The sequence below is a fragment of the Myxine glutinosa genome, chromosome 4 (genome assembly GCF_964187855.1).
Source record: "Myxine glutinosa chromosome 4, kmMyxGlut1.1, whole genome shotgun sequence".
Taxonomy (NCBI): Eukaryota; Metazoa; Chordata; class Myxini; order Myxiniformes; family Myxinidae; genus Myxine; species Myxine glutinosa.
Window position 1 is genome coordinate 13,810,136 of NC_136264.1, and position 14,798 is coordinate 13,824,933.

At 43.2% G+C, this 14,798-nt stretch overlaps 1 protein-coding gene across 3 annotated transcripts in view; it reads right to left on the reverse strand.

Moving 5' to 3' along the window:
• Positions 1-14,798, reverse strand: part of LOC137424448 (tetraspanin-15-like) — a 242,881-nt gene that overhangs the window by 106,476 nt on the left and 121,607 nt on the right. For all 3 annotated transcript variants that reach the window (XM_068111919.2, XM_068111917.2, XM_068111916.2), the window contains 2 exons: positions 9,430-9,504; positions 4,894-4,989 (listed from right to left, as the gene is read on the reverse strand). In XM_068111919.2, coding sequence (XP_067968020.1) covers positions 4,894-4,989; positions 9,430-9,504 — 171 coding nt within the window. The remainder of the gene's footprint in view (positions 1-4,893; positions 4,990-9,429; positions 9,505-14,798) is intronic.

A 14,798-nucleotide genomic window follows, 5' to 3' on the forward strand; every position in this document is an offset into this window, starting at 1 on the left:
CGACAATCACTACCATGCTGCTTCACCTCCATATTTTCTCAAACCACTCTATTTATAATCAGCTGAAATCCAAAATGTGGAAACTCAACCTGGCCTATTGGTGGCTTCTCCCACATCCCAAAATACTTCCCAACCAATCCCATCCACAACTATCGGGGACGCCTCTTTGTGGTGGTTGTACCATGCTTAACGCAAGTCTAGGGCCAAATCTTTCCCATTCTTCCCTGCTGCCCGGATTCGTCAGGGCAGCACGGTCAGAGTGCCGATCGGTCCCTGTGGACCGGCTCCCTTTTGTCTCTGTCTCTCTAACTCTGTCGTAGCCCTGGCCTCGTGAAGGCGGGATACACCATCCAAGATGCGGGGGGATCTCTGGGTCCCTCCTGGGAGATAAATCGGCTGTCTCCGTGCCACGGGCTTGTTCGAGAGAACTGTCCGAGGCTATACAACAAACAACAACAACAACAACCAATCTCACTCAACCCCAACAACTTCCCATCATCACAGCTGACAGTTCCTTGCTGAATGGGAGGTCATTAGAATTCTAGGTGGCCAACGTTGCCAATTCCCATGCACCCTTTATCACACACTATTTATAGCTACCCTCTTCATGACATTTGGTGCTTATTCCAAACCATATAAATAACCATATCATTCTCCATTATTCAGGGTGCTATCAATCCAATCATCTATTCTCCCTTTGAGGCCCTCCGTCTTAGTAAATGCTGCGATTATTCATTCATTCAATTAAAAGGATGAAAATTGAGCCTTATTTATTCCACTGGTAAAGCCTGCCTTAGGTCAGCTGCGGAATAAGGTTGAAGGCATTTTAGAAAGAGATAATGCCATTCCTATAGTTTAACACAGTCTGGCATCAGGAATGCAGGAATGAGGCAAGATTTTATGGATAGGGGAATGGAGACAGAACAATTTTGATTACAAAAACAAGCAAGCAAAAACAAGTAAAAACAAGTACAAAACGCTCAACAAATCCACCCATAACTTTGCCCTCAACATCGACGGTTTCCCAGTGTCCACCTCCCCTCACATCCGGAATCTTGGCATCATCTTTGACCAAACCCTCTCCTTCGAAAAAATACACTAAACAGATCACAAAGACAGCCTTCTTTCACCTGAAAAACATCGCCCGTCTCCGTCCATCCCTCTCCTCCACGGCTGCAGAAACCCTCATCCATGCCTTCATCACCTCCCGTCTGGACTACTGCAACAGCCTCCTCTATGGTTCACCCGCAATAATCACCAATAAACTCCAATTCATTCAGAACTCCGCTGCCCATCTACTCACCCATTCCCAGACCAGTGACCACATCACCCCCGTCCTTTACAAGCTTCACTGGCTCCCCATCCCCCAGAGAATCCAGTACAAAATCCTCCTCTTGACCTACAAAGCCCTCCATAACCTGGCCTCATCCTACCTGACTGACCTCCTCTCAAGACACACTCCCACCCGCAACCTCCGCTCTGCTGGTACCAACCTCCTGACCCCCCCCCCCCCCCCATCCGGACCAAATTCAGATCCTGGGGGGACAGGGCCTTCTCCATCGCTGCTCCCACCCTCTGGAACTCACTACCTCACACCATCAGAGACTCCTCCTCACTCACCACATTCAAAACATCACTCAAGACCCACCTGTTCAACACTGCATTCAACATTTAACCCTCAGCATGTAACCCCTGACTATCTCTTCTCCTTCTCCTTCCTTTTGCTTTGATTATTTACCTATTGATTTTTGTCTTTTTGCACTTGTTTTTTGTACTCTGTCAAAGCGCCTTTGGGCTTCTTGAAAAGCGCCATATAAAATAAATGTATTATTATTATTATTATTATTATTATTGTTGGAATACACAAAGTTCAGAATCTTTCAACCAATTTCAAAACAGAGCACACAACCCTTTACTTGGCAAACAAGGGGTATATCATCGAATGACAAGGGTCAGGACAGCAAATCAATTTGTCTGAAGAAGACTTCAGCTTGTTTGGATAGAATGTTATATCACAGGTCTTGACATAATCAATATTGATAAGTTTTGACATCATCCATCCACAATTTTTTGTAATATCCTGCAATATATCATTTTTGGCCCTATCACTCAATGGTGAAAGGTCACACAGAAATTAAAAAAATTCTTGTATTCGGATCAGTATTCGGATTGTCACCAAAATATAATTAATTTATCCTTGTCATATACCCAACCTGTCCACTAAGTGTCGTCCGAATCCGTCTCAAACTTTTTGAGATAACCTGCTATATACTGTATTCAGTGTATGGTTTTCGGCCCGATCTCTCAATGGTGGAGAATCACTTGAAAATTGATAGGATCCTGGTCCGGATCTTCACCAAAATCTAATCATTTCGTCCTTGTCACATATCCAACCTCTCGACCAAATTTCCTCCAAATCCGTCCACAAATTTTTGAGATAACCTGTTCAAAGACAGACAGGGGGTGAAAACACAACCTCCATCCAACACTCCATCCACCGAATTACCCTCACCGGAGAGGGTATTGCATTTGAGTCCGTTTGTCTGTTTGTCTGTCTATTTGTCTGTCTGTCTGTTTCTCTGTTTGTCTGTCTGTTTCTCTGTCTGTTTCTCTGTTTGTCCACACAGAATAAATATGATTTTCTCTGCAACCGTTCGTCCGATTGACAGGAAATTTTCACCATAGGTGCAACTCCACCTGTATAATTTTTTAAAATGATATTGATGACGTCATAGGTCACGTGGTATGACGACATCTTGGAAAAAAACCGAAAAACTTTGCACCTCTACATCTCTGAAAGCATTGCATAGAAAAGAATGAGACATGGCTCATTGTAAAGAACTCTCCATGGGGAATAACATATGTTAATGATGATGTCATAGGTGCTTCCATTATGATGTCATAATTCTACAAGTACAAAACTTCATCCAATCAAGATGAAATTTCTGAGCGTCATCTAGGGATATATTGGCGGAGAAAAAAAAAATGATGACGTCATTGGTCATGTGGTTCGGCCGCCATATTTGTTTCAACACAAAAGCTTTAACACCACTAAAACACGTCCTGCTGAGGGTCTGCAATCTCCGATTGCTCTTGTTTGGCGAGGGTATTGCATTCGAGTCCATTTGTTTGTTTGCTGTTTGTTTGTCCACACAGAATAAATATGATTTTCTCTGCAACCGTTGGTCCGATTGACAGGAAATTTTCACCATAGGTGCAACTCCACCTGTAGAATTTTTTTAATGATAATTATGACGTCATATGTCACGTGTTTCGGCCGCCATCTTGGAAAAATCGAAAAATTTTGCACCTCTATCTCAGAAAGCGCTGAATAGAAAACATTTAGAGACATGGCTCATTGTAAAGAACTCTCCATGGGGAATAAAATATGTTAATGATGATGCCATAGGTGCCTCCATTATGACGTCATAATTTGACAAGTACAAAACTTCATCCAATCAAGATGAAATTTATTGAGCGCCATGAAGGCATAAACTGGTGGAGAAAAAAATTAATAATGATGACGTCATCGGTCACGTAGTTCGGCTGCATTCTTGGAAAAACCGAAAAAATTTGCACCTCTACATCTCCGAAAGCGCTGAATAGAAAAAATTGAGACATGGCTCATTGTAAAGAACTCTCCATGTGGAATAACATCTGTTAATGATGATGTCGTAGGTGCCTCCATTATGACGTCATAATTTGACAAGTACAAAACTTCATCCGATCAAGATGAAATTTCTAGAGCATAATCTAGGAATAAAATAGTTTAGAAAAAATAATAATGATGTCATCGGTCATGTGGTTCGACCGCCATATTTGTTTTAACACAAAAGCCTTAAAAACCACTGAAAATACATCCTGGTGAGGGTTTGCAATCTCTGATTGCTCTTTTTCTTGTTTTAATATGTAATAGCGCTTTAAGTGACAGGAACCTCTCACCTAGAGCTATCACACAAATACAAACGATCATAAAAACATGTGGATAGAAAAAGTAACAAAAAGGCAATATAGTCCGGCAGCTAAGCTAAATATAGCATAACAATTGTGCACTTTGTGAGGAAAGCACCAAATTTGGCACACTAGTAGACTATCATATTATGAAAAGATCTCGATATTGGGCCATCTCAGATTCAGAGATTTGATTTTTGCAAGATTTGCAGATTTTGCAGATTTGCAAGCTGAGATTGCAATGCCAGGGACGGCCGACTCCTTCCTGCGAGCTGCCCACGTCACCCGCACAAGAAGAGCTCATCAAATCACTGCAGCGGCACTGCACATCCTGCAACACCGTGCGTATGAACGCCACTGCATGACATATGCTGATGATGCAGAAGACCTGCCTGAGTTCGAAGACTGGTGTCACCAGAGAGGAGAAGACATTCCCAACTTTCAGTACTGGGCAACTGTGCTGGAACTAGAGATGTTGGTACTGGTCTACGTGCGTTCTCTGCGGCAGGCTTCATTCACGATGTACCTTGATGCCCTGACGGAACTGGTCCCATGGTTCCATGCCTTAGACCACACACACTATGCCAGGTGGGTCCCTGTTCACCTGAGGGACATGGTTGCACTCCCAATGAAGCACCCAGATGTAGCCAGAGAATTCAGGGCTGGCAACTTTACTGTACAGAAGACGAAGAAGGTGTTCTCTTCGATCCCAATCGAATCGAAATCTTGCAAAAATCAAATCTCTGAATCTGAGATGGCCCAATATCCAGATCTTTTCATAATATGATAGTCTACTAGTGTGCCAAATTTGGTGCTTTCCTCACAAAATGCACAATTGTTATGCTAAGTTGCCCCACTAATATGCAAGTATAAATTAAAGCAAAAAAACAGAATATTTCCCAGTTTTATTCAATTGACATAAAAAGAAGATATGGTACATACCTCAATCTGCACAAAGTCCACAAAGTTTTTAAGATCCAGATCATTGTAGTAGTTGCGCAAACCACTTCGAACAAGGTTGTTGAACAGCTCTAAAGTCTGAAGGGATTAAGAAGTGAGAAAAGTGTGGAGGGGAGAGGGGAAGGAAAGAAATGCAGCTCAGAAAGAAGTCAAATGAATTAACCACTTGTTAATTTTCCACATACGATAACCAAAAATCATACAGGAATACGCCGGTTTACGGGTGGCCATTTTATTATAGGAACATAGCTTTATTGAACTGAATCATCACCTTTAGCGTAATCTGTTGGTATTTATCTTGGTTAGGGATTACATGTGTGCTCAGCTAGCTTGGTTCGCAACAAATGGTGCAATCCCATGAAATGCTATTTTTAGCTTATCTGGAATTGCAATTCTAGATAAGACGTTGTCATTGTACATCATCCGCCTGTCAGTCCGTCGCCTATTTCGACTTTTCCGGTCAAACGGTTGGGCCAGTCCGGTTTCTCTCCTGACGGGCAACGGGAATTGCAAAGCTCGTTCCTGTCACATGACCAGAAGTGTGTCAAATTGGCAGACTTAGTAAATTCCTTCCAAATTTATTTCTCCAGACCCACCAGTGAGAATGCCACCAAATATGGGTAACACCATGAGGCTATGGTACATTAGGTTTAGGTTACAACATTAGGTTTCACGGTCTTCAAGCAGCCATCAATCATCCGGACTGGTCTTCCATCTCTACGGCCTCTGACATCAACTCATCCTGGGAATTCTTCCAAACTAAATTGCTCTCTCTCATGCACAGATTTCTCCCATCTCGTCTTCAGTTGTCTTACCCTTCCTCCCGTCCATGGCACACGAAATATTGTGGTGAAGCAGTTGCCCAGAAACAACTTGCCTTCACCTCCTGGAAGGCAAATCCAACGAAAGGAAATCTTATTTCCTTTCACAAAGCCCGAAAAAAGTGTGTGTCTACCCTCAGGAGAGCCAGGAAACAATATCTCTCTGCTCTCAAGAGTGAACTCTCAAACCTATCTCCCTCTTCCAAATCCTGGTGGCGTTAGGTCAAATCTGTTTCTGGTGTTTGTTCCCCCTCCATCCCCTCCCTTACCTCAAACAGCGACACAGCTGACTCGGCATGTGAAAAAGCTGAATGCGTCAACTCTGTGTTTGCCTCAAAATCTTGTGTCCCAAACCCATCCCTCTCTGCACCCACCATACACAGTCGTACCCAGCTGCTCCTGAACTCTGTGTCCTTTTCTCCTGACAAGGTGGAGAAGTTTCTGTCAATCCTCGACTCTGATTCTGCAACTGGACCAGACGGCATCAGCCCACGGGTCCTAAAATCCTGCCCTGCCGCTCTTTCACTCCCTCTCTCTGTTCTCTTCACCCTCTCTTTTGCTCAAGGTCATCTGCCATCAGCTTGGAAATCAGCCAACATCACTGCTTACACAAAAGGGTGCAAAAACAGATCTTTGCAACTACAGACAATCAGCCGTCTCCCAATTATCAGCAAGTCATGGAATCCATCATTGCTTCGGATATAAAATCTTTCCTCTTCTCCAATGGCATGATCTCTGATCATCAATTTGGTTTCAGACCAGGTCACTCGACTCTGGACATGCTGCTTCTGTCTCAACAATGGATGGAGGTCCTCAATGCCAAACAGGAAATTAGAGCTGTCTCCCTTGACAAATCACATGCCTTCAATACGGTCTGGCACCCCGCTCTGCTCACCAAACTCGCCTCCTATGGTATCCATGGAAATCTCCAAGCATGGCTTGCGGACTTCCTCTCTAGTCGGAGTCAAGGTGTGGCCCTGAATGGGTTTCTCTCATCTCCCCTTCCTATTCAGGCTGGAGTTTCCCAAGGCAGTGTTCTGGGCCCTGTGCTTTTTCTGGTCTTCATCGATGATCTCTCTGACTCTCTTGAAAATCCTCTCTATCTCTTTGCTGATGCCTCCACTCTCTGCCAAAAATCCTCATTCCTCATCCCTCAGATCGGCAGTCTGCAACCTCCTCACTCTCTGCAGACCTGGACAAAAATCACAGACTGGTCAAACAAGTGGAACATGTCTTTCAATCCTGACAAATCTCACACTCTTACTATGTCTCTCCAAAAAGACCGACTGGACAACCCTCCCATCTACTTTCTGAACAATCCTCTCCAAGAAATTCTGTCACTCAAGCTTTTGGGTCTAACTATCTGCCATGATCTTTCCTGGGAAAACCACATTTCCAATCTGGCCTCCAAAGCCAGTTGCCGACTGGGCATCCTTCGTCGAGCGAAGTCCTTCCTTGGCACACCTGAGCTCCTCACCACATACAAGGCTTTCGTCCACAGCTCAATGGAATACTGTTCTCCCCTCTGGGCTGGTGCTGCTGCATCACACCTAGCTCGTGCTCACGCTGTTGAAACCAAAGCTTTCACAATCATTGGAATCTCCCGCGATCAAGCTAACTCCGAGGGTCTTTCACTCACTCACCGCAGGCAGGTAGGTGGTCTTTCTGTCTTCTATCGACTCCTATCTGGCCTAGCTCCCCCAGCTCTATCTGTGCTTTGTCCCCCAAATATTCCTGCAGGTCGCACAAGACCTGCCAGCAACCCTCTTCTGGTGAAATTGCAAAAATCAAGACTCTCTGCTCACCTTCACTCCTTCATTCCTCTTTTCTCCCGCCTCTGGAACAAACTCCCTCACTCTCTTCCATCCCACTCCTCCCTCCAGGTCTTTAAAACAGCTGTTCACCACCATCTCTTATCTTCCCCCATCCAAAACCTTGATCTCTTCTACCCCCGTTAATTCACCCTAGGTCCACTTTTTTTTTTGGAAATCCCGACTTCTTTCTTTCCTGGAAGTTCTAGCAGTGTCCATTTGTTTTATACCTTTCCCACCCCCTCCCCACCTTCCCATGCCTCCTCCCCCAAGCCCTCTCCCTCCCACGGATCTTCCGTTGTCCCTGTTCTCTGCTGTTGTATTTGTGTGCTTCCCTCTCTCTCCCCATCTTGTCTCCCGCTCCCTTTATTGTATGTTTTGTGTGTCTGTTTGTCCTTTTTTTGTGATTGATGTTCGCTCTTTCACGAGCCTCGATCTTCTATACAAAAATAAAATAAAAATGGTTGGGATGTTAAATTGCGGAGGTTATGCGGATAACGTGACCGGAAGTGTGTCAAAATGGCTGACTTAATAAATTCCTTCAAAGATCTTCTCCAGACCCACCAGTCAGAATGCTATTCAATTTGTGTTACATTAGGATAAGGTCCAGTTGTTAAATTGCGGAGACCACAAACTGGGTGGGCTGCCACTGGTGTGATATGATTTGGCTCCTCAATGCACACATCCCGTCTCCATGAGAGTCCACTGTGGACTCACTGATACAGGCAGACTGGTTTTGGATTGGGGTTGATCTAAGTTTTGATTTTTAATGGGAATTTTATTAATTGATGTGCTCCATATTCTTATAATAAATGTTTATTGAATATTTGATGACAATAGCTTGAATGGTAAAAAACAAAGTTATGGCCTGCACACACACACACTGAAGCTCAAATGGTAAAGAAATAAGAAAACATGGATGTTATCACAAAGCCCAGCCGTCTCATGCTGACGCGCAGCGGACGGGCTTGTATGGCGTATTTCTACTCACTGTGGTTTTGCCCTTCGACAATTTGACCAAATTATGATTAAAACTTCTCCATATTCTCACAATAAGGGTTTGTTGAAAATTTGATGACAAAAGCTCATGTTGTAAAAATAAGTTATGTGACACACACACACACACACACACACACACACACACACACACACACACACACACACACACACACACACACACACACACACACACACACACACACACACACACACACACACACACACACACACACGCAGCAAAACCCCATCTCCCGCAACAAAGGCGGACAGGCTAATTATGCTTTCACGCACCATTTATAGATTGTTTCTCCATCAAATGTTCTAAAAATTCAAAATTGCACACTGACTTTATGGACACTCTGTGATGACCATTCCTTTTTGCACCGTGACGAAGCATAGGACTGCCGAAGCAGTTTCCTTGGCTATTGGGCACAATCCTGGATGGGTCGCCACTCTGACGCAGGATACCCGAATGGATCATTCATCCCAGCAAGCAGGTACTCAATTTGCGGCCCTCGGAAGGATGACAGGCTGAGTCAACCGCCCTGGCGTTAATTCAACGATCGACTGGGATTCGACCTCAGGATCCTAGGATCCCAAGCCAGAGACACCCAGTATATGTCTTCCTTAATTTTTTTTAATTTTAAAGGCTGGCCTATCATAGTGTTCTCCAAATAGTTTATAGATTTCCAAAATGTAAATAGCTCTTACATGAACTTGAAAATGATTACAGAAGATAATCTGTGGCATTCATTAAATTGACCTTGTCATTCCCTCACATGTTTATTTTTTGTCATCGAGTTTATGATTCTGGAGACACTGAATTGTCCTCCCACCTCCCCCAGGGCTCGAATCTACAATGAAGCTTTCAAACTGCATTTACTCACCGGATCTTTGAAGATGAGTGCCAGGATACCGGCAGCAAGCTGCACAACCAGTGCCACGGACAGGGTGTAGTAAAACTGGAAAAACATGAGGAAGGGCAAGGAGGATTGTTTTATAACCATTTTGTGTCAAGCCAAGCTTACAAATGAAACAGAGGTAAATAAATCTTGGATCATAGTCTGGTAATTATGAAAATGTAATGCAACTCAATGGGCCAAATCTTCCACACTCTTCCCTGCTGCCCGGATTCGTCAGGGCAGCGCGGTCACGGTCAGACCGCCGATCAGTACAGATTGATCAGCAGACTTCCTCTAGTTCTCCTCTCCGTCTTTCTCATAGCCGTGGCTTCACTAAGGCGGGTTTACACTGTATTGGATGTGGTGGATTTCTGCTTCGCTTCCGAGAGATCGATCGGCAGTCTCCGTGCAACGGGCCTGCTCGAGAAAACTAGTCAATATTTTTCCTTTCTTTCTTTAAACAACAATTCTTTCTTTTCAAACCGCTGAACAACAACTAGAACGGCACTCAGTAGAAAGCATACCTCCGCCTGGTTGGCCATATCACTCAGTGGTGAAGAATCACTTAAATACTTCTACTAGCCGGATCCGTATCTTCACCAAAATTGAATGGATTCTTCTTTGCCACACACACAACCTGTCCAACAAGTTTCGTCCAAATCCATCCATAACTTTTTGAGATATCCCACAAAGTATAGTTTTTGGCCCCATCTCCCAATGGTGAAGAATCACTTTAAAAATTAAATAATTCTCATATCCGAATCCATATTCAGATCTTCACCAAAATCGAATCGATTAGTCCTCGTCAGACACCCAACCTCTCCACCAAGTTTCGTCCAAATGCGTCCATAACTTTGAGATATCCTGCTATGTATCGTTTTTGGCCCTATCTCCAAATGATGAAGAATCACTTTGAAAATTCTACTAACCGGATCCGAATCCGGATCTTCACCAAAATCTAATCATTTCGTCCTTGTCACATGCGCCACATCTCTGCAAAATTTCGTCCGAATCCGTCCACAAATGTTTGAGATATCTTGTTCACAAACAAACAAACAAACGGACAGACAGGGGTGAAAACATAACCTCCATTCACCTTTGGTGGTGAAGGCAACAACAACAACTGTCAATAGTCTTCCTTTCTTTTCACTGTCCACGACACATTCATACATTGAAATTGGAAAGACCAAATCATTCTACTTTCATCTACTTTCTTTCATCATCTAATGATCATCATTTCATCATCATCATCTAATTTCTAATCATCTACTTTCTCAACAATCCTCTCCAAGAAGTTCTGTCGCTCAAGCTTTTGGGTCTCACTATCTGCCACGATCTTTCCTGGGAAAACCACATTTCCAAGCTGGCCTCCAAAGCCAGTCGCCGACTGGGCATCCTCCGTCGTGCGAAGTCCTTCCTTGGCACACCTGAGCTCCTCACCACATACAAGGCTTTCATCCGCAGCTCAATGGAATACTGTTCCCCCCTCTAGGCCGGTGCTCCTGCCTCACACCTTGCTCGGCTTCACGCTGTTGAGGCCAAAGCTTTCAGAATCATTGGAATCTCCTGCGATGAAGCTACCTCCGAGGGCCTTTCACTCACTCACCGCAGGCAGGTTGGTGGTCTTTCTGTCTTCTACCGACTCCTCTCCGGCCTTGCTCCCCCAGCTCTCTCTGGGTTCTGTCCCCCAAATATTCCTACAGGTTGCACAAGATCTGCCAGCAACCCTCTGATGGTTAAACTGCCGAAATCTCGGCTCTCTGCTCACCTTCACTCTTTCATTCCTTTTTTCTCCCGCCTCTGGAACAAACTCCCACACTCCCTTCAATCCCACTCCTCCCTCCAGGTCTTTAAAACAGCTGTTCACCACCATCTCTTATCTTCCCCCATCCAAAACCTTGATCTTTTCTACCCCCACTAATTCACCCCAGATCCACCTTGTTTGAAATTCCAACTTCTTTCCTGGAAGTCCCGGCAGTGTCCATATGTTTTATACCTCTCCCACCCCCCCTTCCCAGGCCTCAACCCCCCCCCCCCCCAAAGCCCTCTCCCTCCCACAGATCTCTCGATGTCCCTGCTATCAGATGTTGCGTTTGTGTTCCTCCCCCTCTTGCCCCATCTTGTCTACCGCTCCCCATGTTATATGTTTTATGTGTCGGTTTGTCTTTCTGTGTGATTAATGTTAGCTCTTTCACGAGCCTCGATCTTGTATACAAAAAAAAAAAAAAAAATTCACCGGCCTCCTCTTCGTTTGTGTCGTCACATCTTTGTCTTTCCAGATCTTTGTCGATCCTGACATTGCTGTTTTCCCCAATGCCAAAGGTCTTTGGATTTCTTGTCCACATTCTCCACTCACTTCGACCTTTGAACCCAGGAAGATGAAACGTTCCACTATTCCCACGTGATTGTCTCTGAACAAGAACATGTCGATATTCTCAATTGACAAGAATTTGTTTGTTTTCGATTTTTTCACTTTCCTTCTTCACTGTCTGCAGTAGTTTCATCAAGTCCTCTTTACTTTCGGCCAACAGAGTACCTTACATTGTTAATACATCTTCCTCCAATCCTGATTCCAGTCTCTATGTCATCCAACTTGATTACTCCCGCCAGGGAGTAATGCATTCACTCGTGTCCGTGTGTGCGTGTATGTGTGTGTGTGTGCGTGTGTGTGTGTCCGTGTCTGTGTGTTTGTGAACAAGATATCTGGAAAAGTTCTGAACGGATTTGGATGAAAGTTGGTGGGATGATTGCCCTTGGGATAAGGAAGAATTGATTATTAGTTTTTGGTGAAGCTCAGGATATTATTCCCGATCCAGGAATTTTTTGAAGGATTTTTTTACCATGGGAAGATCGGGCTCATTTTTTTTTACATTATCTTCTATATATTCTATATTTAACATTGTGATATGAAAATAGTTTTTATATTTGTTGTAAATGTAGTTAAAACTCGTGGTTATGCGTTAGAGCGGTGTACTTTTTTTCGCAGCGTCGTCTTCAATGTTCATTTTTTTTTCTAATAAAGACATATTCTGTCATTTTAAAACCACCAAAGTGTGTATTAGGTATCTCCGTTTCATAAAATGTATCGTTTGATACGTATAATGCTTTAAAACTGTTTTTTTTTTGTTTTGTTTTTTTACTTCAGAAGAGATATCAACATTTAGCTCAGCGAATGTCATTCGCGGTGTCAGTATTTGATGAACTTATAAAGACTTAGTTCCAGATTTGTCAATGGCTGAGGTATATTAACAAACGAATAAAACAGATTTGGCAAAATTCCAACTTTTTTTAAAAAAAGATCGCATATTCACCCAGGGTTGTGAGAGGCTGGAGAAGAAGAAACCTCGCATCGGCTTCGCAGACCAAATAAATAATTCTGGTTCTGGCTCTGCGATTTTCAGGTTTATTACTCCCGCCAGGGAGTAACGCATTCGATCGTGTCCGTCCGTGTGTGTGTGTTGGTGTGTTCGTGTGTTTGTGAACAAGATATCTGGAAAAGTTCTGAACGGATTTGGATGATAGTTGGTGGGATGATTGCCCTTGGGATAAGGAAGAATTGATTAATTTTTGGTGAAGCTCAGGATATTATTCCAGATCCAGGAATTTTTTTTGGAAAAAAATTGTCGGAAAGATGTTTTCTGTTTTACTGCATTAAAGCTTTTATTCTTGTTCTTAAATGATGTTTTTCTCTTCTAATCCCGAGATATATCTAAATTAATTCTCTGACAGTTCGGACCTACTTTCTTTTTCATTTGTTGTTTTGGGGAGAGGGGATGTTAAACAAAACGTATTATTCCAACTAAACTCACGGCGGGAGTATGCGCTCTACTGAGTGGCGTTCTAGTTTCCTCATGATTTACTCACTATGTACAGATTGAACAAGTAAGGGGAGGGAATGACCCCTGTTTGACCCCTTTTCCAATTCCAAACCAATCTGCCTCTCCATTCCCGGTTCTTACTGTAGCTTATTGTTCAGTGTACAAGTTTCTTATCAGACATATCAGGCGCCCCATCCGATATCCCCATTATATTTGTTATGTTTGTGTTCCTCCCCCTCTCTCCCCATCTTGTCTACCGCTCCCCATGTTATGTTTTATGTGTCGGTTTGTCTTTCTGTGTGATTAATGTTATCTCTTTCACGAGCCTCGATCTTGTATACAAAAAAAACAAACAAACAAAAAAAAACATCATGATCCACATCAATTCATGATCAACAAAATCGAATAACATCAAAATGAAATTTGGCACAGATAATTATTTGCTCAAAAAATGAACCTGCAATTCTGAATGGGAGGTAAAGGTATACTTTAAAATGCAAGAAAACAGTAATGAGCGGTCGTAAGACAGAAGACAAAGCCAAATACTTATGCAGGAACCAAAAGGGAAAATAAATGGGGGGAGAGGGAGCACAAAAATGATGATGCTCTCGGCAGGGTTCGAGAGACGAAGGAGAATGGAAGAACGATTTGGAGAATAATGATGCTCTTGACTGAGGTATGGAGAAGTGAATATGGAGGAGGGATTTTACAAACAAACTATGCATCCATCTTCCAACCGAAATTGTATCACAAATACTGTGCAGAGGGATGATAAGCCAATCAAATTTGCAGAGTTGAAGCTCTACCTAAAAATAGCAAAAGAGAAGGCTTGAGAGGGAGGAACAAAGTACGAACAGGTCTCTTAAGGTGACCCCTCAAAAGAGTAGGCCGACATGATGGAATTTTAAAACTTTTCATCAGAAGCTTAGACATTTGACTTATCCCCTCCAGGTAAAGTGGGAGATATCAGAATGGACAAAAAAAAAAAAAACCAGAGAAATATCACCAGATTAGTCTTACCATCAATTTTGACAAGATGTGGGAAAGGGAAATAATCATCCGCAATAATCCTTTGGGGTTGGACTGTATGGCATTCCTATATGAACGCAAAATAAAAGTTGCTGGGAACCAAAACTCCATATATTGTCCATCTCTGATGATAGACAGTATATGGGAGTGGGGAGGGGAAACGTGGAGGAAGGTGGTGGAGGTAGGGGGAGTGGGAGGGGGTGGGGTTGGAAGGGAGGGACACTGGTTCCTATACTCATGCATTATGTCCAAGATCCTTTGGATAAATTAATAAAAATAAAAATAAAAGATGGAGAGGTCAATGTAATTTTTAAATGTTAAATTTTTTTTTTTTTAACACAAGGAGCTGAAACTCTAGATCCCTCGCCTTTTGGGTGATTATCACACACACACACACACACACACACACACACACACACACACACACACACACACACACACACACACACACACACACACACACACACACACACACACACACACACACATTTGTATGCACATATATAC